This window comes from Urocitellus parryii, chromosome 1 (assembly GCF_045843805.1).
Source record: "Urocitellus parryii isolate mUroPar1 chromosome 1, mUroPar1.hap1, whole genome shotgun sequence".
NCBI classification, from domain to species: domain Eukaryota; kingdom Metazoa; phylum Chordata; class Mammalia; order Rodentia; family Sciuridae; genus Urocitellus; species Urocitellus parryii.
In genome coordinates, this window is record NC_135531.1 from 4,884,058 (window position 1) to 4,910,098 (window position 26,041).

Consider the following 26,041-nt stretch of genomic DNA (forward strand, 5'->3'; position numbering starts at 1 on the left):
TTGTAACCTTAAGGTCATTTCATAATTTAAATTGTCATGTGAGCATCTCGCATCTTCTTGGGTGAGGAGGTAGGAACCCTCCCTGCAATGTGGTGCATCCCTGTTTGAATCTGCAGCTGCGGACCCTGTTTCCCACACAGGCGGTTTTACCTGACGTGCCTCCCCGTGAGGTGGTGCAGGGCAGGCCTGTAGCATCCTGAGCAGAGTGGGGAGGGAGGGGCTTGAGATGATCCAGGAACACAGAGGTCACCCACCAGGTCCCCCTCCCACATGTCCCCCTCCTCCTCTTCCCCTCCTGAGGGTGGAGAGCAAAGTTCCCATCTCCCCATCCCCTGACTCAACACAGCCAGGGCTCCTGGGTGGGCTCCGCATCCTCCGTGTGACCAGCAGTTCCCTGGGCCCCTGGCCTTGCTTGCACCTCCAGCCTCGTAGGGGCAACTCCAGGCTCAGGCCCCCACATCTTGTAAATTTTGAAATACAGCTCAGCTCCTCACGACCTTAGGGGCTTACCAAGGACTCTTCCCTCTGCCCGGAACACCATCCTGCCATCTCTTTTGCTCTAGTTCAATGTTACTTTATCCTCTAGGTCTCAGTTAGAAACACCTCCCGTGAGTCACCCTCCCACACTCCAAGTCCAGGCAGCATGTAGGACAGTCCCACGTCACTCTGTGGTTCCCCTCAGAAACCCTGTCCCTGGGTAATTCCTCCTTTAGTTACTAGCCAATGTTTACCCTCCCCCTCTGTACAGAGTGAGAGTCCTGAGGGCCACAGGCCCGACTGGGACCTCTGACAGCACTGCCAGCACCATCAGGGGGCATGGCCCATGGAAGGAACCAGATGGACCGGGGAAGGGATGGAGGGACGGCGGATGGTGGAAGGAGGACAGATGTTAGTTTCCGATACCGGTTCCTGCTGTACTAGAGACAGCCTGTGTTGACAGGAGGTGTAGACCTGTGGAAAGCCCAGCCTAGAAACAGCCCTGAGTGGAGTCTGGGCAGCATGCACACCCAGGGCACCATCCAAGCCTGTCTGTCGGGAGCCCTGGAGTGCACTTCACAGCAGGGAATCAGAGGACCTCGGGAAAGGCCACGGAAACGAACGCTTGTCCAGTGCTAACCACAGGAGTAAATGTTCTGGTGCAGGTGAAGAGAGTCTCTAAACAAATTCTAAATAACGTATTCCAATGCACTTTGGGTAACATGATATATTTTAAATCAAGCACAATTTGAAAAAAAAAAAAAAACAAGTCTAAGTGGTAGTCATTGGCTCCTTCGTCTTTCATACCTTGTCCATGGGCACAGAGATAATGTAATTGGTGTGCCTTGGCCTCTTAGTCAGGCATTTTTAATTACCAAGTTTATGACCAGGACAGTGTGCCACCATGGATTAAGAGTCCTGGAAAGAGCTGGGTGTGGTGGTGCACACCTGTAATCCCAAAGGCTCCGGAGGCAGCAACAGGAGCATCACAAGTTGAGTTCAAATCCAGCACTGTCCTGGTCCTCCCCAGCACTGTCCTGGTCCTCCCCAGCACTGTCCTGGTCCTCCCCAGAACTGTCCTGGTCCTCCCCAGCTCCTCTGCCCATCACCACTGATAGGATGCAGAAAAACCTCACCAGAATATGAGATGCACTTTGTCATGCAAGCAAGTTCCGAGTTAAGAAACGAAGACTTGACATTGCACTGACTTTTAAAGACGCCCCGCAGATGGGAGGGAATAGGATGAGGAAGGTATTTTATTTACACCAGAACCATCAGAGTGATGAACTGGGGACAGTCAGGGGATTAAAAGGCATGACACGGTCGTGACATGACATGCTGCGAGGGCATTGGCCAGTCAGTGCTCACAGCCGTCGCTCATGCCTGCACTTTTGGAAGAAAGCTGCCTATTCCTAACACCTGGGAGATCACTTTGTGCTTCACAAGAAATCGTGAGGAACACACCCAGAAGAGCTGACATTCTGCCCTTGATTCCCACCACAGCAGCCAAAGGAGCCATAACCTTGTTTTTATTTGCAAAGATGATCTAACTGAAGCTGGGGAGCTCTCCGATTCCCTCTGCAGGTTGACATGAGGCAATAGAGGGAAGAGTGATGGGTTGTGGGGCTACAAGCCAAAAGAGAAGCTAGCGTATTTCACGGCACGGTTCTGTTGCTAGCTTACGTGTACAAGTGCACAAGGAAGGCGTGCATGTCTTCTGTCCCTTAAGAAGAAACAGCGTTTAGCCTTTTCTTCACTGCTCAGCACTGTCCCTACCCTTTTTTAATACTGCTGGGATGCGTGGCATAATTAGATCTTTACCATTAAAAACTGCTGGGTCCCACGTCCACATGTCTACCGGACTCCAGCAGTTCAGCATGTTGTCTATTGGGAGACAGATTGTGAGTTGATGCATTCTAATAAAATTTAACTTACTGATCCCTGACACCTGGAACTTCCTGTTAACTCACTCCACCCCCAAAGAGTCATCCATGTGCCGAGTTTTCCTGGCTAGAGGAAGCACAAGAGCCTCTTGGTTTTGAAATTTCTGGAAAGATTGCTTATCAAGCCCATTTATTTGAAATAGGTTCAAGTCTAAAGTTCTGAGATAACTGTAGCTCCAGGTGCAGGGGCTCATTGGGACCACAGTTTCCTCTGGAATCTTGTTCTAAAATAGTGAACGGAACATGCAAGTTTATATTTACGTAAACTACTCCGAGTACGGCCGACATTGACTGAAAACTTGACAAACATAAAAGCAAAGAAACGAAACCCCCATCTCCCCTAGGCTGAGTCCTCTGTGTGTGTGGCTGAGAACTGGCCCACCTAGCCTTGCCCCCCCGCCCCGAGCAGAGAGGCCTGGAGCCCTGGGAGCTGGGAGCCTGCACACGTAGGGGAGAGCAGTGTCGGAGGCAGTCTGGGCCTGTAAGTGTGAAGTACGTTGGTGAGAACACTGATCTCCCAGGGGTAATTTGCATGTCAGAGTATCTTACAGCCCTTACCGTGACAGTCATGTGACTGAGGGGCAGCCCTCAGCCTCGTAGGTAGGTGTTTAACACACATAATGAGGTACTCAGATAGACTCATCCTACCACCAGAGTGAGCACCCATTCTCTCCAGCACCCGCAGCCATCCCCAATGGCCCAGCAAACAGCTACATTCTGACACTGTATCACATTCCACAGCAAAGCGGAACCTCAGTTTAGATGTCATCTCCACTCGTGCTCTGTGAAATGGATTCCATCTGGAGGGTTCCAAGCAGTCACTTGTTTAGATCTCGGTTTCAAAGTCAGCCCCAGCCGCTTCTCCTTTCTCTGATTTCAGCTTTCATCTGCCCTCTGTTGAAGGAGTGCTACTCCCAGCCCTGTGGTGGGACCGGGTGGCTGTGACACTAGGGTCAGACAGTGCACATGGGAGTCAGGCCACAGAGGCAGTAAGCACAATAGAGGCTCCGTTCCGTGTTCAGCCGACTCTGGAAGAGGCAGAGGCTTGGCTGCCATCGCTGGGTTGAGGGGACCCTCTCTGTTGTAAGGAGCTGGTTTCCCGAGTCCCCTCATGTCCGAGTTCGCCTTCGACTCACACAACCTTTCCACTGTTCCTCTGTTCACATCCAAGATGCTCTTGCAGCCACACTTACAGCCCTTGACCAGAAGGGGTGGCCTCTGAGCACACAGCGCTGCATTTTCCTGTCACAGAAGCAGCAAATGTGTCTGCAGGCCTTGACCTTCTCTGGGTGCCATGGCTCCTCTGCCCCGTGACCTCCTGTGGAAGGACTGTGCAGTTTCCACGCAGAGGGCATTAAGCTACTTTCCTTCTCCTTCAATCTGCCGTCATTTTCCTACGACTCTAAAACAGGGTTTGAGGGTAAAGTCTAAACCTGTACTTCTTATGCTCTGTGTGCCCCAGGGCAGCTGCAAAGCCATCTAATTCCACGTTTGCTTATGATGGAGTAAACTGACACAGCATTCTGCTCCATCACCACATGAAGGAGCGTGCATACTACAGCATGTCTGTGATATGACAGGTGTAGCTCCAGTCAAATCTGAAAATGCCCCCGTCACAGTAGGGAAGAGAGATGACATGAAAACAAGTTCCTGCTGGACGCCAGGCACTGTCCCAGGGAGCTCATGGCATGCTTTACTGCTGCACTAATTATATTTTGTTCTGAGGAAGTTTTGACCCTTATATAAAGAGAATAAAGGGAGAGAGTCCAAATTCCAAACCATGTCCATGGGATCCCCCAACAAGTGAGGACCTTCCCACCCAGCTCCCATGTCCCCTTCCAGGGACAATTTCCCTGAATGCCACTGGAGTCTGGTTGGTTGGGAACCATGGATTTTGTCAACAGAACTCTGATGTACAAAACCCGGGTTTTCCATCATTTTGATGCACGTGGGGAGCAGGGGCATTTGCAATTCTCTTACCTTGCTCAGAAATCCATGGTTCCTTGAGGCAGTTTTGGAGGTTTTCCAGGACTTTTAAAGCTCTAGTGTTGTCAGCTCCCAAGAACATATTATTTAGTTGAGAGAGAAAGAGAGCAAACATGTCATTAAACAAATCTCTTTAAATCTCAAACTCACGAAAGAAGCCTGCAGAGATCTCAGATTGCACACAGCTGGTGCCTCCTTAGTGCAGCCAGCCTCTCCTATCTGGAACGGTGCAGGACCTGCCAGGACGCTCCGTCAGTGAGGAGCACACCTGCACTGAGTTGGTAACCAAGCTGTGTCGCTGTGACCAAACTCGGACCAGAACAACTTAGAAAAGGAAAATGTATTTAGGGCTCACAGTTTCCGTGGTTTAACTCACTGTTGGCTGACTCCATTGCCCTGGGCCTGAGGCGAGGCCTAGCATCTTGGTGGAAGGGCGTGGTGGACGAGGTGAAGGGCGTGGTGGACGTGGTGAAGGGCGTGGTGGACGTGGTGAAGGGCGTGGTGGACGAGGTGAAGGGCGTGGTGGACGTGGTGAAGGGCGTGGTGGACGAGGTGAAGGGCGTGGTGGACGAGGTGAAGGGCGTGGTGGAGGAAAGCTGCTGAACTCACAGCAGCCAGGAAGCAGAGAGAAGGGTCAGGGAAGGGGTCTCAGAAGATGCCCTTCCAGGACACCCCCACCCCCGTGGCCCACTCTTCCAGCCACACGCAGCCTGCCTACAGGTTCCACCCAGTGAGGCCATCTAAACTAGGATGGCCTGACTGGGTCACAGCTCTCATAATCCTAGCATTCACCTCTGAACATTCCTGTATGAACACAGGAGATCTGGGGGGACGCCTCGCATCCACACCGTCACATTCACACTCTTATGTAGTGATTTCAAAAACCTTTCCTTTCTGAGAATTTTCATGATGCTGAACTGTTTTTGGAGTCACTGAGCATGAACAGCTTCACTGGCCCCCAGCTCCTGTCTGCTGATCGTCTACTGTGTTTCATCTACGGTGTTAGCTCTATTTTGATCATAATGGTTAACCATAAGATCTGAGAGACGGTTGCACCTCTGCAGAGTGCACATGTGGACTTTGAGCCATCACACGGGGACCACACCCACAGGTTCAGCCCCTGGTGGTGACCTGGAGAAGAGCAGGCACCCCTCAGATTTCAGCAGAGCTTGGTGTGCACAGGTTGTGGTGGCGATGCGGAGGGCAGAGGAGTGGCCAGTGTAGGGCAGTTGGATGTCTTTGAAATTCCATCCTCATTACCACAGGTTCCTTTTCTCAGCCCTAATTCGTTGGAAGTCATCTGTTACAAATATGCAAAGAACTCTCAAGTACAGCGGTTGAACTGAGCCACCGCTGCAGAATTTTACTCGTGTAGCATTAGAGTCACCACGTATTATTGAATGCTGGCAATCACAGGAGAGGCAATGTGGGAGACGCTCAGCTACCTCTGGGGGCATCTGTTGGTGAGAGGACTGCATAACTGCCGAGGAGGCTAACTGAGCGGCAGCATTAGTGCAAGAACTCAGTGGTTCAGAAGAGCCGCCGTGCCACTCTGGGGGTGCAGGCTTGGCGGGCCTTTGCCAGGCTGGGTTTCTGGCCATGGGCTAGGAGGAGGAGGTCACCGCCAAGCTCCTGTGGAGCTGGTCTCTTTGATTCAGCAGGGGGACTGCAGCCTCTCCTCACTGATGGGCCAAGGTGCTGGGGACTGATCAGGGTGGCTTAGAGAAAGAACCAGGAGTCACAGGAAGGCACCCCCCAGCCTGCTCTCTTCCTGTTAGGTGTTGTGGGTTAGGGTTTGTTGTTGTTTTTTATATCTGTTTTATTGTTTTTCCTTTGGGTTCATTGATGTGGTGGGTCTGCCCATGTGTTCTAGCGGTCAACCACTCCTAATAATGCTGTTTGGAAGATCATAGAGTATCCCAGATTCTCATGAGCCAAGGTTTTATTTGTCAGGAAAAACGACATTTGCATAATAAATTATTGATAGGAAGATTTTCTTAAGCAGACCACGTAATATAAAGTGTATACGAGTTGGGTTCAGCAGCCTGGGAGTAGGACCAGACATAAGTTTTAACATCCCTGTGAGATTTTGATGTGTATGAGAACATACAGTCACATGTCTGACTCTGGGATCTGTGACTGGTCAAATTCGGCATCCATAGTGACAGGTGTTGGAAGACACTGCCTAGATTGTCACCTGTGTGACGGAAGTCGTGGAGAACCATGTTGAGACAGATAATTATCTCTAGGCCTCTCTGCAAATGCTTTTCTTGGGCCATCTTCCCAGACTGTTCCAGTAACTGTAGCAGACGGTGGTCATAGTTGGAATGGCTTTTGGTACTTAACCATTTGCCATCAGAAAACCTAGGTATCTAACCTTAACTTGCTTGAAAATAAGGAAACATCAGTTATAACAAACTTCACATCCGATCCAATTGTGTCCTGGAAAGCCCTGCACATATAGTAAATATCATATCTTCCCATGGGGTGATACCTGCCCTCCTCACTCACCGTCAGGTGGGGCAAGTAAACGCAGAGCCAGGCGGCACTGATCCTTGGCCTTCCTGAGACAGAGGTGTGTCTGGGCGTCTGCTCTGCAGATCTCACTAAGCATGCAGGTTGTCACCCTGGCCCCCAGACCTGCTGACTCAGGGTGTCAGGAGGGAGGGGCTCTCAGGAGTCATGGATGGAGGAGCAGAAGGGGGCAGACCACATGGATCCCAACCTCAGCGTGTCAGTCCCCCTTCAGTGAAGGCCTGGCCAGTTCCTGGAGTGTGCTTGCAGCTGGAAACCCCAGGGTGAAGGCCTCTCCTCTTCCCCTGGGGCTGCCCAGTCCAGGGACAACATGGAGAAGACACAGCTGCTGTCACACCTCACTGCCCCTGGAGAGAGGCTGCTGGAAGGACACTGGACGGATTCTTCTTCCGCATTCTATAGTATCCCAAGCCACAGAGGAGGGATGTGCACACCTCCCACACCCAGGACTCACTGCGTCTCCCACTTCATGATTTGCCTCTGCCCTTTGGGGAGGACTGTGGCCCTTCCTTCAGCCTTTGAGTCTGTGCCGCGTTGTTGGCCAGCCTGGCTGTCTCTCAAGGGCCCTTCCGGAATGGCTCCTGTGTGCTAATGAGCCACCACGAGGTGGAGGAAGTCGCCGGCGTGGGAGCCCCACAGTCCTGGGTCCCCTGTGGTGTCCTGGGCACGCTCCCAGAGCCTCAGTTTGTTTGGTTTCCCAGACTTGATTGAGGTGTATCACATGAGCAAGACCTCACCCTTCAGATGCACACTTCAGTGGGGTTTTTGTTGTTGTTGTTTTTATTAAATCTATGTGGTTGTGCAACCATCTCCACCATCCAGTTTTAGACCGTGTTCAATTCCCCAGAAAGCCCCCAGTGGCATCAGCCCCCCTCCCAGCCCCACCTGAGCCCTGCCAGCCATCCACACACCTCCTGCCACGTGCCAGCTCTGGACACTTCCTGGACAGGGCACTGTGCAGTGTTGGGCCTCCTCTGCTCTGTTTCATGCAGCATGGTGTCATGGAGTTCATTCACACGGTAGAGTTTCTCAGCACATCAGTCCTGTCACTGCTGACTGGTGGCCACTCTATGTCGATGTCGCATTTTGTTTACCCAGTCACCAGCTGACAGACAGCTTCGATTTCCTTATCTAAAAGAGCAGAGCTGCTGATCCCAGCTGTGCACATCTGCCACAGGATCATGAACAATAACGTGGCTTGAAGTACCGGGGCGGAGGCAGGGGCATCACAGGGGACTGATAAATGGATGCAGCAGAAGCCTGGGGTGACTGTTCCAGACCTTAAGAGCTCCGAGATGGAGCAGGGCCATGGCTGGTGGAAGGAGAGAGATCTCCCTCTGTGGCCCAATTACACAGAGACAGCAGCTGATTGGTGAGCTAAGTGTCCGTGGGATGAGCTCGGGGCAGGACTGGCCTGGAGCAGGTAGCCGCTCAGCCAGAGGGAAGGGTACCATGGGGTCGCACGCTGGGATGGATGGAGTCTGTGTCGAGGAACACGGGTGATTCCAGCAGTGGCTCATGGGTCCAGGTGACGGCTCTGGGGACCCATGGACTCTAATGGGAAATGTGTGCTCCTCCCCTGGCTTCCTCCTGGCCCTGCCCAGAGCTGCCAGGACATCCCTGGCGATAACTGTCCCTCACTCTTGTGACTCTCTGCACTACCCTCAGCCTTTTGGGCACTCCCCAGCCTGGAGCGCACTCTGCACAGGCCCCTCCCCTCCCCACTCCACTCCTCCCCTCTCCTCTCCTCTCTTCTCCTTTCTTCTCCAGGCTCCACGGGCTGTTTTCATTCTATACAAATCCATCCTGTGGTCTTGATGGACAGTCTAAGATGTCTTCTCTTTGCTACCTTTGAAGTGTGTCTTTACACCTGTAATCACCCAGTGAAAGAGCATAGATTTATCCTCCATCTGCAGACACAGAAGCAGGGTCTCCAGACACCAGCACACGCAGACACACACTTGGTGCTTATGCCCGGGAAAGGCAGAGTTAGGACCCGAGCCACATGATTAGCCTCAGAAGCCACCTATGGCTAGTTGGCCACTGTGCTTGCCATGAGGCCTGTGTCTACCTGCTGCTCCACCATCAAGAACACTGTGACAGCAAGCGCGTCCCCACACTGTGTCATCCCACACTGAGATATGGGAAAGACACGCCAACAGAGCTCTGGGAGGTGCGTCCAGAGGACGAGGGGGGAGGAGGCTCTGAGTCCAAGGAAATGGTGATCCCAGAATGGACGTGGTGGCCCCAGGGTTGGTGGATTGTAGGCCTCTGGTGGGACAGGGGGGCGGGAGCCTGGGAGGAATCAGTGACAGATGACAGGCTCCTGGGGAGGTGTGACTAGCAGCCACTGAGCTGTATTCTCAAGCCAGTGTAGCTGGCTTCCTTGGCAAGGGCTCAGGGTGTCACCTGGGATGACGTTTACTGCAGGAGAGGCCGGCTCTGCGAGCGGTCGTCACTCTCCCGGTACTTTCTGTGTGGCCTATTGATTGGCTCAGCTTACATGAACAGATAAGCTCTAGATCCATGTGTCAGTGGGTGCACAATTAACAAAAAATCAACTTTTAACCTTGAAGAATGACAAACGCGACACAGTAGCATCGGCCTCCGGGCTCAGAAACAGCTCTGCTCAGCAGTGATGGACCCCTGCCCTTTCCTTCCTCATGGAGGCACTTCCAGTGGATGGTGAGTCCCCAGGGAGGAGTGACAGCGCTGGCCCAGGGGACACAGGCCCCGGGGAGTCCCTTGCAAAGTGGCGAGGAGGTTAATAATCCAGCCGCAGACACCTGCCAGGTGGCGGGTCCGCCGCAGCTGTGCACGAGGTTTCTGATGAGTTTCCAAGTAAGCGGCCTGGATTCAGTGGGACGCTCTGACAAGAAGGAGACATGGATCTCCTGTGTCCACCTGTCCTTTAAATACATGTTAAGGACACAGCAAGCTGGTGGGGTGACTCTGTGGCTTACCAAGGAATCCTAAAATGTCCACGTGACTGCACTCTGGGTGCCTAATCCAACTAGCAATTATTAATGTAGAATATCGTAACTCAGATAAATTATTAATACAAGCCGTGTAATGCTTGGCTGCTTTGTTAATGGAAATTCAACTCTGCCAGTGGAAGTGGGTCACTTGCCTGAGCCTTGGGTCCTCCAGCCAGGGCCACCCAGGAAGGAGCTGAGCCAGGGGAGTTGAGAAACTGGATTTGGACCTGGAACAGCTGTAGGTGAGGGAGTGGGAAAGAGTGGAGAAGTCCAGCAGGAGGTCCAAAGAGAAGCAGAGCTGGCTTGGGGTGATCATGATGCTGGGTGTGGAAACACTCAGGGCTTCAGAGGGTCTGAAGCATCCTCGGGGACACCTGAATTACCAGGAAGATATCTGAATATCGTCAGGGCAAAGTAGGGTATTCTACACTCATTCTTCCATTAATTCAGCAAACCTTTTTGGAAAGTTTTCTATGGGTCATGTATTTTAAATATATTGTTAAGACTCACAAACTCATGGCAAGTGGCTATCCTTTTATCTACTTCCAAGATGTCAAAATAGCACAGAGAGGCTGAACAAGTCATCCCAAGTCACACAGCTAACAAATGTTAGAACCGGATGGTAAAGGCTGGGGAGTCCCACTCCTTTGGCTCTTCTCCAGGAGTTCACTCCATCTTGTAGGGAGATGTTGAGTAATATTTGTCCTGGGTTCCTTAAGAGCTGATGATGTTCTAAGGGATGGTTTGAAAAATGTGGAATCCTGGGCATGTCAGAAAAAAAATTTTTGAGCAAAACGTGGTTTCTTCTCTCTTAGTTCAGTACTCACACGGGTTACCTTCAGTAGTGTGGAAAACCCACCCTCCTGGGTAGCAGACAGGTAGAAGCCCTCAGTAAGTGTTTAGACACTCCTGGGTTCTTAAAATGCAGAAAGAGGCAAGTCGCCTGGCTTCAGCTGTTACTGAGCCCCACACTGGGCTCTTTGGCACAGCTCCAGGCTTACAGCTGACCTCCCTCAGTCGCTGCTCTGGAGGCGGAAACGGTGACCAAGCGGTTCACTGCAGCCCTGCCTGGGGCTGCCTCGCTCCTGTGCCTGGTCCAGGGCACACAGTGTTTCCCTCTCCTGTGCTGGGCGGCCGGGCCCCAGGAGGTCCACCCCCCACAGGGCCGATGGTTCCTCGATAGCTCCCCGGGTTGCTTTGCCAGCCGGCACCCGCAGGCACACTGTGGCCAAGCTTGGTCCCCACGCATGAGAAGCCTGGGCTCCCTCTGGCCACGTCTCCCCTCACCCACCTGCTCTCCCCCCGAGTTTCAGTGGTCCTCTCCCAAGACCCAACAGCACACCAGCACTCCGACCCCCTCAGGACAGCCCAGAGCCCCTCTCAGTGGGCACTGAGGTCAGAGGATGCCTGCTGCCCAACCCCACAGAGAGGATCAGACTCAGCTCCTGAAATCAGGACCTTCTAGAACCTAATGAGTGTCCTGGAGTGAAAAATATCAAAATGGCCTTGGAAAAGAGCGGTACCACGAGAATCAGAGGAAGTTCAGTCCTGCCAAGTTCTAAATGATGGATCGACATTCCGTAGAGGCTGTTAATTTATTATAAACTGACAGCCATACTTAATAACGTTTCTACGAGTTTAAAAAATCCATCTGGAGTCAGTCCCATCATCCTGTCATCCAGCCTTGCCACCGGCTCTTTTCGAGAGTCTGGCCACCCGCAGACGTTTAGACCTTGAGCAGTGGACTCCCCTCCTGTGCCTCCTGCTTGACTCCCCCTGAAGATAACCACTCCACAGCCTCTCACATCTCGGGGTTGGCGTGTGTTCCTGGGACCCCTGCTGAGGATCAAGGCTGCAGCTGCTCAGGTGTACCCCTGGGCTGTCCATCGGGGCCCCATCGGTGTGTGCTAGGCGCCTCTGCTGATCTGATGATGGCTGGGGTTTGCAGTGTGTGAGAGGCAGGTGGTGTGGAGCCTCCCATGTTGTTCTTCCTGCTGTGTGTGGCTTGGCTGTTCAGGGTTTTCTGTGGTCCTAGGCGGACACTTGGACTTCCGCTAGTTCTGTGTAGAATGTGGATGGAAGGTGGGCAGGGATCTCACTGGACCTGCAGTGGGCTCTGTGGGCAATGACCTCTGAACAAGCCTGACTCTTGCACCCATGGACCTGGGATGTATTTCCTCTTTTCTGTCCTCCTCAGTTACTCCCAACAGTGTTTTCCATCTTCATTGTCGACGTCTGTCACCTCACTGGTTGAGTTCATTCCTGGGTGTGTGGGGAACTATGGTAGGTGGGATTGCTCTCTTGGATTTTCAGGAAATCTCCTGTTGGTGGAGAGGAACATACTGATCTATGCCTGTCGGTTCTGTTTCCTGCAAGTTTGCTGAGCGTGTTGATCAGCCAGCTGTGGTGGCCTTTGTTTCTTCCTCTTGCCTGATTGCCCTCGCTGTGTGAGTCTGAGTTCTGGGCCTCAGAAACCTCCTGGCAGGATGTCCGCCTGGCTTCTGTGTGGGGCACTGTCGTGTGGAGGAGCCTGGCTTCTGTACCCCCTTCGTTCAGCGTTTTCTGACCTTGTGAAATGGCATCCCTGGCTCTCTTGCCACGAGCTTGTGTGACTGGCATGGTTGAAGGTCCTTCCAGCTCTGGGCTGAACCTCACTTCGTTGTGGTGAGGATCCTGTGAACAGTCCATCTTTGTCACTATGCGGGTAGGGCTGGCAAGACATCCTCCGCAAAGTGTCAGCAGGCGGCTGTGGCATGGTCTCCTGAGCTGCTCCCACACCTGTCTGTCTGTCCTCACTCTCACCAACAGCCATCATCACACTTTAAGATGCTCTTCGCTCTGAAAGGGAAAAAACATAGTCTCTCGGATGTGTTTCCTTGTCCAGTCTGTTATACTGAACAGTGTTTTCATGGAATCACTTTGTTTTTTTATTTCCTATTGGAGAAGATTTACATATCTTGCTTGGAAAGATCTTTCAGTTTCCCTAAGCAATTCTCTCATGCTTTCTTCTTGATTAATTGTTAAGTTATACCTTTCTAGAAAGTGTCACATGTTATTCCAGTTGTAAAATTCATTTGAACATAGTTTTCAAATTATCAGGATTCCATTTGGATCTGTCTCTCTGGGACTCTCCCTGATATTGCATGGAAATCTGTGCCCACGTTCCCTCAGCCTTTTTGGTTTCAATCAGCCAGCTTTGGTTGTCGTGAGCCCCCTGTCTGTGCCTGGAGCTGGGTCACAGAAGTGCTCTGTGCAGATCTCTCCAGAAGGATGCAGACTGGATGAAGGGGCTCGGCTGTGTGGGGGGACCCTGCCATTTCTCTCTTGGCCCAGGTTTCCCCACAAATGCTCCCCTGGAGAGAATAGCCTGTTCCTGGGAGAACCCCCTGAAACGTGAGGCTTGGGGAGTCTCGGCTGCAGCTGCGGTGTCTGATCCTGCTCTCCCTCCTGCCCTTGGTTTTCCAGGCCGGCATGATCAGGACCGAGGAGGCCGACTACTTCCTGACACCTCTCCCTCCCCACCTGGCAGGGAGGCTGAAGGGCCCTGAGCAGGGTGGGCCTGCCTCCCACGTGCTGTACAAGAGAGCAGTGGAACCCCAGGCCCCCCAGGCGCCCCCTGGCCTGCTGCTCACCAGGACCGGGCAGCCAGCCAGCCCAGGCCTGCAGGGCCTCAGTGACCACCTCGGGCTCTGGCACGGGCAGCACTTCTGTGGAAGACGCAAGAAATGTACGTAAGGCGGTTCTTCCCATGAAGGTAAAGATCTGGTGTCTGTGTGAGCCAATGGGAAACGCTGATTTCCTTCAAGACACACCTCCCTGCAAGATGTTGTCTGCAGCTGCCATCACGGCCCTGGAGCAGGGTTCTAGAGTTTGTTAGGTGCCAACTCTGGGTTTCAGGGTGGAGCACCCCTCCCCGGGAGATGGAGACTTTTTCTCTCTCTTTTTTTTAAACAAACTGTTCCCTGGACAGAAGAGTGACACTCAGAAGCACAGAACCCACCAGACATCTTCAGAAGAACCCTGTCCCCTCTGCTCAGGGGTTCTGTATTTTGGAGGCTCCGGTTTGTTGAGGCCGACGTTGCTTCCTGCTGAGGCGATTTGTTTACGCATGCATTCCCAGGCCTCACCACGTCACACAGCACACCCACCAGGTGTCCCTCATCTGCAACTCACCACCAGAGTTTCAGGGACAGCTCTGTCTGGCTTGGCTCCTTAAGAGGTGGTCTGCTGTTTACGTTTATGTGGAAACCTCTCACAAAGTCAGGAATGCACCTTCCTGGAACTCCCCTCCTTCCTGGAGCTGTCCCTCGAGCGTCCCCTGATTGTCCCAGGTTCCCAGGGCGTCTGAAAACCCTGGCCTCCCCCACTCCTGCCTCCCCTGTGGCTGGTCTGATGGCTGCTCTACCAACCCCCCGAAGCAGAGGGGAGTCGGGGCAGGTGCTCAGCAGACCTTGGTGAACAGGAAGACAGTCACTTGGCCCCACCAGCCGGAGAAGCACCACTCCGGCCATCTGACCCTATAAATAAAGCCCATGGGACACATGCCTGCGGACTAGAAATCAGTGGGCTCAGTCTTCTGTCCCTGGACTTCCCTGGGGTGGTCCTGGTCTCCTGCCTCAGGGCAGTTCACACTCAGGAGGGCTCTTCCCTCTGCGCCTCGGGTTCAGGAACGGAGTCCTGCTTTCTAAGTCCCTCTGTCCCTCTGTGGAGTCGGCAGACTCAGGTAGATGGATTTGCTCTATGTCAACAGTGAGCCTGAGCCTGTGGGAGGGTGGACCTTCTGCTTCTCAGCCTCAGGCGTTGGCTGATGGCGGGTGCTTCGGTGACACTCCTGTTTACGAGACGTACTGTAAGCACCTGGGTGAGGGGGAGAGGTTTACTCTGAGGGGCCTGTGGGGGCTCTGGCCTGTCAGACCCCCACCTGGTGCTTCTGTCCCGGCGTCTAGCACCAGGGACCTCAGGCTGCCGTGCCCTGGGCTGCAGATGCTTTTGTTCTAAACCCACATTTCCACAGTAGAAGTAAGACCCAGGGCTCTGGGCCACGCCATCCAGACCCGAGGGCTTCTAGGAGGGGTTCCAAGGGGGTCATCTTCACTCCCTCTGCCTGTGCAGTGCCATCCTAGGACCCCACGGGCTCCCGCAGAGACTGGAGGGGTCCCACAAAGACCAGCCCCAGGGTGGCACTTGTGCCCACCTGGGTCACGTCAGTGTGATGGCGAGGGGTGAGAGCTCAGAAAGCTTTGGTGACGTCACTACCCCGCTCCCCAGGCTCATCTGGGCTTGAGGGGACCGCTGCCTTATTTCTCCCCCTGTGTGGCTTCACAGATGCACCCCAGCCCCCCACGGAGGACCTCTTCGTCCTTCCCGATGAGTACGAGTCTGTCCCCCGGTGCCGGCGCTCACTCCTCAAGTCCCACCGGAATCAAGAGCTGAACGTGGAGACCTTGGTGGTGGTCGACAGGAAGATGATGCAGAACCACGGGCAGGAGAACATCACCACCTACGTGCTGACCATCCTCAACATGGTAGGGTGGGCCGCCAGCACCGGCCTGGACGGCCTGTGTCCAGCTGGGTGGGCGTCTCTGGGGAAGAAACGCTCAGTGGGTGGCAACCCTGCTCTAGTGTGATCCTGTTGAAGGAGCCATTCTCTGCACTTCAGAGGGTGTCATAAAGAGGAGACGCGAGCAGACCCTCTGCAAGCCCTGCAGGGTTTGGGGTTCAGTGGCTCTTCCTCTGCTAGGCCTCCCTAGGAAGGTCAAGGAGTTCAGTGCAGTAAGTTGTCAGCAGTCTCTGTGTTTTTAAGTGAGAATGTAGAAACACCCACTTTTTAGGAGTGCTGATGTTCAGGTGTTGAGTGTGAGGTTTTTAATCTACTACAAAAACTCTAAAGCAGTATGATCTGGCAGAACATCGTCTCACACAGTGTCCTCCTCTCTAACCTGCAGCTGCAGGGATTCTTCAGGAGCAAGGAGAGGGGTGCTGAGCCCACAGCACAGGAGTGAAATCTGGATCCCAGACGGCAAAGTCTGGGATGTTTGAATGTTTTCAAAAAAAGCTCAATGACACTATTTTGAAGCCATTTCTGGTTCTTCACCATCAGTAAGCAGCACCCGAGTGTCTCTCTGCACAGATCTGTGATTTTCATTGCTAGCATCACATTGGGCGGTCGAGTCGTGTGGTTATGAAGTCAGGGACCGAGGGAAGGTTCAGAAGGCGCCCAGCACGGCAGGGCTCTGGGCCCTCTTCACGGAGGGCCATAGCACCAGCCTGCTCCCAGTGAGGGTGGTGTCTGCGCCCCTGGTGTGGAGTTGTCCTCCGTACCTCCGTGTCTTGGGGCCACACTGTCCCTGCTGTTGACCAGGGACACTGCACTGATCCTTCATGTCTGCTTCCTGTTCCGTTGTCTCTCGAGGTCGCTCTGTTCTGCCATCGCCTTCTCACCACGTTCCCTCTTTCTCCCGTCCTCTGCTCTCCTCCTCACCAGTTCTCTGTGTGCCTGGGCTTCCTCACCAGGAGAGCCTGGGGCCTGCTTGGCTTAGGTGGTCATCCCTGTGAGTAAAGCAGTGCCCCTGTTCTAAGGAGCACACTTGCCCACCCAGGGCCTGGCCATCCCTTCAGTGGGGTTGAACAGGAGGTGAACCCCCACCTCGAGCCTTCACCTCCAGGAGCACATCATGAGGACTGACCAGTGGCCTTTTGATGTATCTCTGCCTGTCTGACGACTTGAGAGCATGGAAATTGCCCTCACCCTGGGGGACGCAGGCAGTGTCCCTGCAGTAGGGGACATGTGGCTGCTCAGGGTCTGATGTGGATTTGCTCTTCCAGGTGTCTGCTTTGTTCAAGGATGGAACCATAGGGGGAAACATCAACATCGCAGTCGTAGGTCTCATCCTTCTAGAAGACGAACAGGTACGGTGCTCTCAAAACCAGCAGCTTTCTTTTTCCCCAGAAAATTAAGTGAAAAATGATGCTTTTCCCTTACAGTAAACATCACATTCTGTGGATTCTTTACATCTCTTTCTCTTAGGAACAGTTGATTCTGCAGTCAGGTTTTTGTTTTTTTTAGTTGTTTTAAAGTGTGTGTGTGTGTGTGTGTATGTGTGCATGCACAGTAAGGAACACTCTTTTAATTGGCCTATGATTGGAAGTGGAATGGAAAGCTGCCTTAGACCTATGGGTGGGAACGCTGGGGATACGGGGTTTGGCCGCTGTGTCTGTGACCTTCTGGGGCCGGTTGGAGTGCAGCTCCTTCTGCCTTCTGCTGGAGGAGTGAAGATGCTGCAGCCTGTGACTGACCCGGGCTGAGGGCTGTGCTGCCTTACCCCATCACCTCTGCTCCTGAGCCGAGTGCCCGCACCTGACCTCACCACCTTTCCCCATGAAGACTCTGAATGTCTACCACTTACTCTGAGAGCACGTAGACCCCAAGTTCTGTGGGATCCCAGTAGCAGTGTGAGGAAGCACCTCACTGTCCCCGTCCAGACCCCTGGGGAACACTCCAGGAACTCGTTCACAGTGAGCCCTTAGCGGCCCGAGTAAACAGTGGAGGGCACCTTGGTCATGAAAGGTGACCACTTGGGTTTCCCCACCCTGATGACTGACTCAGCAAAGGAGAGTGTGCTCTGGACCCAAGTGAGGACAGGTGTCCATTTCCACCTTGGAGACGCATCAGGGTTGCCTGCTAGCCACAGCTTTCTTGTTTGTAGAACAAGGAATTTTTAGACAGAACCTGAGCCCATTCATAAGCTGTAAGATCACTGTTTCCCCACGGGGTGAGGGGACGGGAGGAGGTGTGTGTGCCCGGCAGGGCTGTGTCCAGCCTGGCTGGTCAGGGAGGATTACCTCATTGTCCTTTTGGTGAGTGTGTGCCTGGGGAGAGCCCCAGACCAGCAGGGCTTCTCAGGTGACAGGTTAATTATTCCTTGTATTAAAACGTTTTCGCCTTGGAATCCATCCAAGCTGCAAAGAATAAGCCAGGTTATCTTTTGATCATACACCTGTGTTAACTTTAATCAGTGCCATATTCCTGGAAGTCTGCCGCTGAGGAATGCAGGCGCGCCACAGTGTGGACACACAGCACTTAGCTTGGATGCATTTGTCTCTCCAGAAAAACAAAATCAACATTTAAGGAGAAAACATGTTTAGTGACCAAGAGGCACAGGTTTCGACCACACTCCAGCAGTGGAGTTCTCAACAAGACGGTGTACTGAAACTGAGGCCCCTGTCCTGATTCTCCTTGGCCACCGACATGGACATGGTCGCCTTCCTGTCTTAGTGGCTCAGAAAGCTCGTGGCAGCCTTCTCTGACGGATGCTCCTGCACACCCCGAATTCCTCAGTTCCCATGAGTTCCCCAGTTCTTCACTCTGACATATCCCTGTTCTTCTGCTAGAAGTTGGTGTTTATAGACGTCTTTCTGGAGAGTTCCCTTCTAGTTGAAGGGTGCCTCCCAGAAATAAGACCCCTCTGCTTCTGTCCTAGGATGGTTACTCAACGGAACACTGTAACAATGAACAGCGAGGGGGCATGGCTGGAGATACCACTTGCCAGCCGGGTTATGAAATGAGCATCTTATCACTGGCTACGCATGTTTGCATGTTTGTCTGTATAGGAAAACCATGCTTGAATGACTTTGTTACCTTATGTAACTCTGCCAATGTTTTCCAAAGGTTTTAAATGAAGAAAAAAAAAAGAAGATGCACCAATATTCTTTCTTGAATCACTGAACATGCATTCAGGCTCAGCCAGACATATTCCAATTGTTTATAAACAGAAAAGTACATGAGTCTCTGCACTGAATTTGTCAGGGTTTCTTTTGCATAAAATGCACACATTAGCTTACTGCTATCCGGGTCCACCTTTGTATTTGAAATCCAAGTCAACGATGATTGGTGGTGATGATAAGGTCTTGAAACATCTCCCTCCATGTTCATGGGACCTTGGCCTCTCTTGCACAGCCAGGGCTGGTGATAAGTCACCACGCAGACCACACCTTGAGTAGCTTCTGTCAGTGGCAGTCGGGATTGATGGGGAAGGACGGGACTCGCCATGACCACGCCATCCTACTGACCGGCCTGGACATATGCTCCTGGAAGAACGAGCCCTGTGATACTCTAGGTAAGACCCTCCAGCAGAGGCTGTGGGCCATGTGGGGCATGCCCTTCCGTGGGCCGTGTGGGTGTTGAGGGTTTCTGCCCTGCCCACATCCACAAGCCGCAGCTACTGCTGAGCCTGATTGTGGGGGAAAGGCTGCCTTCCCTGCACAGCTGGGGCTCAGTCCTGGAGCAGGCTCTTGTTCATCCAAGATAAAGGTCGCTCAGAGTTTGACTCTCCATCTCTTCTGATATGGGACATAATTTTTTTCCATTTTTTCTACCACACATGAGAATGGGCTAATAGATCCAAGTTATACACAGAAGATCTCACTAAGCAGCAGAAACAGCACATTTATGAATATTTATAAAGATAGCATAAGATATTGTGCTCTTCGTTTTCCCTTTTCTCTGTAAATATCTCAGTCTTAGCAAGTTAGCAAGCTTTAGTTATTTCTAAGGCTGGGCACAACCCAGAGGTGGGCTTTGTAAGGCAGTGGGCCCCTAACTCCAACACTCTGGAACCTTCTCTTACTCTCTTTCTTCCCCTGGTTCTCAGGGGAATGCTTTTTGTTGGAAAATCTCTCGGGCAGGATTCTGTCCAGCACAGGTATATCCTATTGCTCCCACAGTGGCTTAACTGCTTGTCCTTTAAAGGGGGCCTGCTTACAAGGCTGTCCCTTGGCTGTCCCTAGAGCACTCAGATTTTAGGTGGTCCTTAGCACTCCACCTAGGAGAGTGGCCCACTGTGCCCTCACCATGGCCTGCGCCTACCCTGCTTTCCTTTTGGTAGTCTGCAGTGGTCCATGTCAGGCATGGTGCCCCATGACCAGCCTCCAGTAAGCCCTGGAGGCTGAGCCCCGCTGAGCCTCCCAGGTGCTGGACAGCACCTCACACTGGTGGTCACACTCACTGCTGGGGAGATAAGCTGTGTCCCAGGGGGGAGGGATCTCAGAAGTTCACCCCTGGTTCCCAGACTCTGTGCCATGGGACTTTTCCCTTGGCTGCTTTTGATCTGTCTCCTGCCGTAAGCCACAGCCGTGATGAGCCAGAGCCCCATCAGAAGTGAGAGAATCACGGAACAGGGGTGGGCTCGGGGCCTCCCGTCACACCTGTTCTCCACGAGCTCTTCCAGTGGCTTTGTGAACCCAAGTGTAATAGAGAAACACAGTAAACCCTCTTCTGTTTGACCCCAGTTACAGCCTGTGCCAGGAGCATGGCCTAGAAACATGAGCCATCTTCCATGGGACGGAGTCCTTGGGCTCCCAGGTAGACCACTTCCCCACATTCCCACACAGGATCACATCCCTCCACGACTGTCCAAGGGTGGTCCGTTTCATGTTTCCCCCAATGAAGGTGAGGACCAGATTGTATCATAGGGCAGAAAATAGATATTTACTTACTCTTTATATGACAACACTAGCATAGATTGTCTCACTCTTTTGCCCCATAGGATTTGCGCCCATAAGTGGAATGTGTAGTAAATACCGCAGCTGTACGATTAATGAAGATACAGGACTGGGACTGGCCTTCACCATCGCCCATGAGTCTGGACACAAGTAAGCCCATCTCTAGGGAGGGTGCAGCCTGGGCCTTTCCTAACTGGGTGATCACCATAGGGTCACCAGTGCATGAAATCATGTCTCTAGAGGGAGTTCACATGCAGACTGTGAGATGTCAGTTGTAAAATGCTGTCATTAGACACCCGACTTCAGTGTTGTAACTGGTTTTGAACTGAGGTGGCATCTCATTGCACCAGGAGGCTCGGTCTAGCTGGACAGGGTCCTGGGCTCTCAACAAGGGTGCTGTGATGCTGGCGTCCTCTTTGTACATGAAAACCTTACACTTACACCTGTAAAATGGAGGGTGGGGGGAGTCTAGCAATTACTTATGGCAGCTGTGAGTCTCAGGTAAGCTTTCTTTGTCTGATATTGCTGTAGCTGATTAACTTTATGGATCTGTTCATTAAAAGGGTTGAAGGGTCCCACTTGCAGTCCAAGCAGCCAGGGTTTCCTACAGGTGACCTCATGAGCACACAGGCCAGGAGTGGGGTGTAGATAGTGTCCTGTGTATTGAAACTGTATTGGAATTCAGCCCAGAAAATTTCCTAAACATTTCAATTTTTCTTTTTCTTTTTCTTTTTAAATTTTAAGCTGATTTTACTGGCAAAAAAAAAAATCAAAAGGGGTGTTTGTGATTTGTGTTTCTGCAAAACTAACTTTTCTATCCCCTGTTGAAAAATAGACTGTCACAGACTCATGTTACCCACACCCATTCAGGCGTGTGTGTGTGTGTGTGTGTGTGTGTGTGGTGTGTGCATGTGTTGTGTATGGTGTGTGTGTGTGGTGTGCAGTGTGTATTGTGTGCATGTATTGTGTGTGTTGGGTGTGTTGTGTACAATGTGTGTGTATTATGTGCATGTGTCGTGTGTGTGGTATGTGTATTGTGTGCATGTGTTGTGTGTGATGTGTGGTGTGTATTGTGTGCATGTGTTGTGTGTGCATTGTGTGTAGGGGTGTGGTATGTGTATTGTGTGTGTGGTGTGTGTGGTATGTGGTGTGAGTGTATTGTATGCATGTGTTGTGTGTGTGGTGTGTATGTTCTGCATGTATTGTGTGCATGTGTTGTGTGTGGTGTGTGTATATTTTGGGTGGTGTGAATGGTGTGTGGTGTGTGTGGTGTGTGGTGTGTGCAGTGTGCGTGTATTGTGTGCATGTGTTGTGTGTGTGTTGTGTGGGGGGTGTGGCATGTGTATTGTGTGTGTGTGTGGTGTGTGGTGTGTGTATTGTGTGCATGTGTTGTGTGTGCATTGTGTGTAGGGGTGTGGTATGTGTATTGTGTGTGTGGTGTGTGTGGTATGTGGTGTGAGTGTATTGTGTGCATGTGTTGTGTGTGTGGTGTGTATGTTGTGCATGTATTCTGTGCATGTGTTGTGTGTGGTGTGTGTATATTTTGGGTGGTGTGAATGGTGTGTGGTGTGTGCAGTGTGCGTGTATTGTGTGCATGTGTTGTGTGTGTAGTGTGTATGTTGTGCATGTATTCTGTGCATGTGTTGTGTGTGTGGTGTGTATATTTGGGGTGGTGTGAATGGTGTGTGGTGTGTGTGGTGTGTGGTGTGTGCAGTGTGCGTTTATTGTGTGCATGTGTTGTGTGTGGGGGTGTGGCATGTGTATTGTGTGTGTGTGTGCGTGTGTGGTGTGTGTGCGTGTGTGTTCACATTTGTGCACACACATGTGTGACCTCTGTCTTTGGAACTACGTGGGGCTCTGCAGCTTAGACTCCGTGTGACCTGAAAATGACGCTCCATATCCCATTACTGATCCCTTTGTCATTAGAGGTAATGATTGACTATTTCATTGCCTAGAAAATTACACCTGTACTCTATAAGGCTTTCAGTTAAATCATAATTGTATTTTTAATAGTCTGCTAGAGTAAAAACTTCAAAAAATTTCATTATTGTAACGACACGAGGATCTTGCTGTCCTCTGAACCATACCTGAATTTAATTAAACTATCAAGGCAAGAAATATTTAAGTCACCCTGACTGAGCCGTCCGAGTTTGATAAGCGGTTGAGATATGGGTGCTGACTGTGCAGGCTGTTGCAGGAGGTGAAGCTGACTGACGCGAATCTGGATGCCTCTAACAGGGCTCTCCATCCCCAGGTCCACAAGGACCAGAGTCGGCCAATTGTTAGTAGTTCCTTTCCTCACTCATCCTGGGCCATATGGCTGCAGAACTTCCTTGAAATGAGAGAACTGTAGATCACTTGAGAGTGGGATTGCAGGTGGGTGGGAAGGAAGGAGCTCCCATGAGCATGGAGAGTGATAGGAGATGACCTCCAGAAGCGACCCCGTCCTCTGGACCAGCGGCAGTTCAGAGGACACTGCAGGAGAGAGACCAGAGCTCTAAGAGCCAATGTTGTCAACGAAACAGCTTCTGCTCATGCCGAGAGAACAGGAAATGTGTGTTTTGGGCCTAAGCTAAGTACGCAAACCAGCGATCGCTGTTATGATAATAGTAGTAGCAGATATGATGGCAATGCCTGCTTTGGATCAGGCAACTTTTGTAAAATTTGTGGAGCAATTTCACAGACAACTCAAACTGAGGGAACCACTTAGGAAAATCTCTTAAACTGCTTTCCCCAACTCAGGGGTCCAGGCTGAGTATCCAGCAAGTGTGTGTGTGTGGAAAGGGGGTGAGTGAGCCAGAATGTGAGCGGGGAGGGGGACAAATGAAGGGTGGAGCTTTAGGTCTGACAGCTCCAGATGAGAAAGGGCACAGCACATGACATCAGTAATAAACGTCACACATTTTACTTTAATTGACTTGAAGACAAGCACATTTATTGCATTCACGTATTTTGTTCTATTTCTTGAGGAAGGAGTTTCAGGTTTGATGCAGGGATCAGATGCTTTGGCACAGACATTGTGCCTTTACCATATCTTTGGCAAGGAGCTCCAAGGAGGGTCAAATTTGAATTCCACATGTTGAGGGTTAAAAAGTAATTTTTTATCTATTAGGACTTTTGCTGTGGAAGATGCATGAATGTCTTGGTTCAGAGGTGACAGCCATGTCCTGGGTCCTGTTCCTGATGGAGCATGTATCTAGCTTCACACTCGATGCTCTCTCACCTTCAATGCAACTCAAGGAAGGATCGTAGTTTATGCCCATCCACTTTCTTCTAAGTTGTTTTCATCCACCACCTATTTGCCCTTCATACTGGGGAATCAGACCTAACAATAGAAATTGTCAAGAACAGGTGGTTTGGAGAGACTGGAGCCAGAATCCAGATGTGCACTCTGCTCCAGTACCAGGCGATGAACCAGGATTGCTGAGTGAACACGGTTCAAGGAGAGTTTTCTAGTTATATTAAATGTCTTGAAGCAGGACATAGAGTTTGCTAGAAGTGGTGTTGAAAACCACACAGATGCACAGAGGGCAGACGGCACCTGTTGAAGAGTGTGTCTGGACACAAGTCCATGGGAGAATTCCCTTTGCTAAGAGAAGTCATACCATTTGGTGGGCAGGGCACAGATTCCAGACTCATCGGTTCTATCATTTGGGGGTTGGGGCCTCCAAGAAAAGTGAGATGGCATGAAGGCCCCCCTCCAAACCCCAAATCTTGCAATCAAATGAGAATGATTTCAGGCATGTCACTCAGAGTAATGGGAACAAGTTTATTGAAGCGATAGGCTCACCTGAGTGGTCACTGGAGGCAGGTGGGGTGTGGCTGGAGGAAGTGGCTCATTGGGGGTGTGGCTGTAGGGCATGTATTTTGGATCTGGAGAGTAGAGTCTCTCTCTGCTTCCTGATCATCATGTGAGCTGCTTCCCTCTGCCTCACTCTTCTGCCGTGAGCCCTGGGGAATGGAGTCTACTCTCTATGGACTGAGACCTCTGAAACCGCGAGCACCCAAATAAATTTTTTCTCCTCTATAGTTGTTCTGGTCAGGTCCTTTAGTCACAGCAGTGAAAAGGCTGATTAACAGGGCCTGTATTTCTCCTGTAGTTTGCAGAGAAATGAAACATATCCTGCCAACTAAACCAGGATGGGCTGCAGGTAAATTGCTTTTCAAAAGTGAAAGCAGCTTGGGAGGCTGAGACAGGATTTCAAGTTCAGAGTCAGCCTCAAGAAAAAAAAAGAAAAAGAAAAAAGTGAGTCATGAAGCAACTCAGTGAGACCCTGTCTCTAAATAAAATACAAAAATAGGGCTGGGGATGGGGTTCAGTGGTTAAGTCCCCCTGAGTTCCATCCCTGGTACCAAAAAAAGAAAAAAAAAGTGAAAGCATGTGGAGTCAGCACCATAGGCCCAGACTATAAAATTATTCCCTTAACTTGGTGTTCCCACCATGCCCTCTGTCTGCCCCCGTCACTCTCAGAGCTCACAGAGCATCACCCATCAGCTTTTACATGGGCTTGCCATCTGCAATCAGGAGAGCCCTGGGAGCTCCCTGCCACATGTGTACGTGCAATATGAACCAACTAGCTGAGCTGCACATGTCCATTTTACAGAGTAGGCTTCAAGAGTTACCCTGTGCTACCATCTCAGACCACAAAGACACCACCAAAGCGTGATTACCGTGCTGAGAGGATGCATGGTCCTCCAGGCCTGGCTCCCCTGAATCTACGCACCCAGTCACTGGGCGTAGTTTGCATCTGCCCACAGGGCATTGTGTAGGAATCTATTGAAAAAGCAACCCGTGCCCTCCCAAATTCTAAGAAAGAAGACAAAGTAGACATGCCATTCGAGGGTTGGAGTAAAGAGGGGTGTGGGCATTGCAAGAGGTCATGCGGGGACAGTCAGGGAGCACTTGGAAGAAGCAGCGTGGGCAGGCAGCCCCATCGCTGGGCGATGAGATGGTGTAGCTCAGTCGCACTCCCTAGGGATGGTAGATGACGTTGGGGTGTTAGGGGGTGATGGGCATCCCACCTGTTCATGACCGTGCTCTGCCACCACCCTGGGACAAGGAGGTGCTTGGTGACTTTAAGGACCTGTAGAAGACTGGAGCAAGCTGGCCCCTGCTCCATCATCTGGAGCCCTGGCCGACCAAGGGCTTCAGCTCTTACCAAGTTTATTTATCACTGTTCCTCTTGAGGGTTCTTGTTTCTGTATCCAAAAAGTATTTGAAGTCCATTGGCTCCCCCCCAATACATACATATACATATATACACCACATGTGCACAAGTGACTTCCACATGTCGAGGCATGTGACCAAGACCATATTCGAAGCAAGACAAGGGACAGAAGTTCTGAATTTTCCTCTGTGAATTGCACAGTGCTGGGCATGCTGTACAGTTTATGTAGACTTTATAATTTGGCATCTGAGGAAACTGAAGCCCAGGGGGCTAAACAATTTACCTGTTATCAAACAGCTTGTGCATGACAGAGATGAGACCCTCTAGTCCACAGTCTGCAGGCGTCTGCCACTCCCAGCTGCTCTCTCCATCTCAGCCTCCTGCTCCTCTTGAGGATGAGCTACACCATGCATGACGCCCATGCTGGGGCCTCCCCCAGAACACCATCATCACT

At 51.6% G+C, this 26,041-nt stretch overlaps 1 protein-coding gene across 1 annotated transcript in view; it reads left to right on the plus strand.

Annotated features, from left to right (window-relative positions):
* Nucleotides 1-26,041, plus strand: part of Adamts16 (ADAM metallopeptidase with thrombospondin type 1 motif 16) — a 124,110-nt gene that overhangs the window by 19,504 nt on the left and 78,565 nt on the right. The window contains exons 4-8 of the mRNA XM_026401937.2: nt 13,385-13,646; nt 15,245-15,444; nt 16,745-16,828; nt 18,876-19,035; nt 20,464-20,569. Of these exons, the coding sequence (XP_026257722.2) occupies nt 13,385-13,646; nt 15,245-15,444; nt 16,745-16,828; nt 18,876-19,035; nt 20,464-20,569 (812 nt within the window). The remainder of the gene's footprint in view (nt 1-13,384; nt 13,647-15,244; nt 15,445-16,744; nt 16,829-18,875; nt 19,036-20,463; nt 20,570-26,041) is intronic.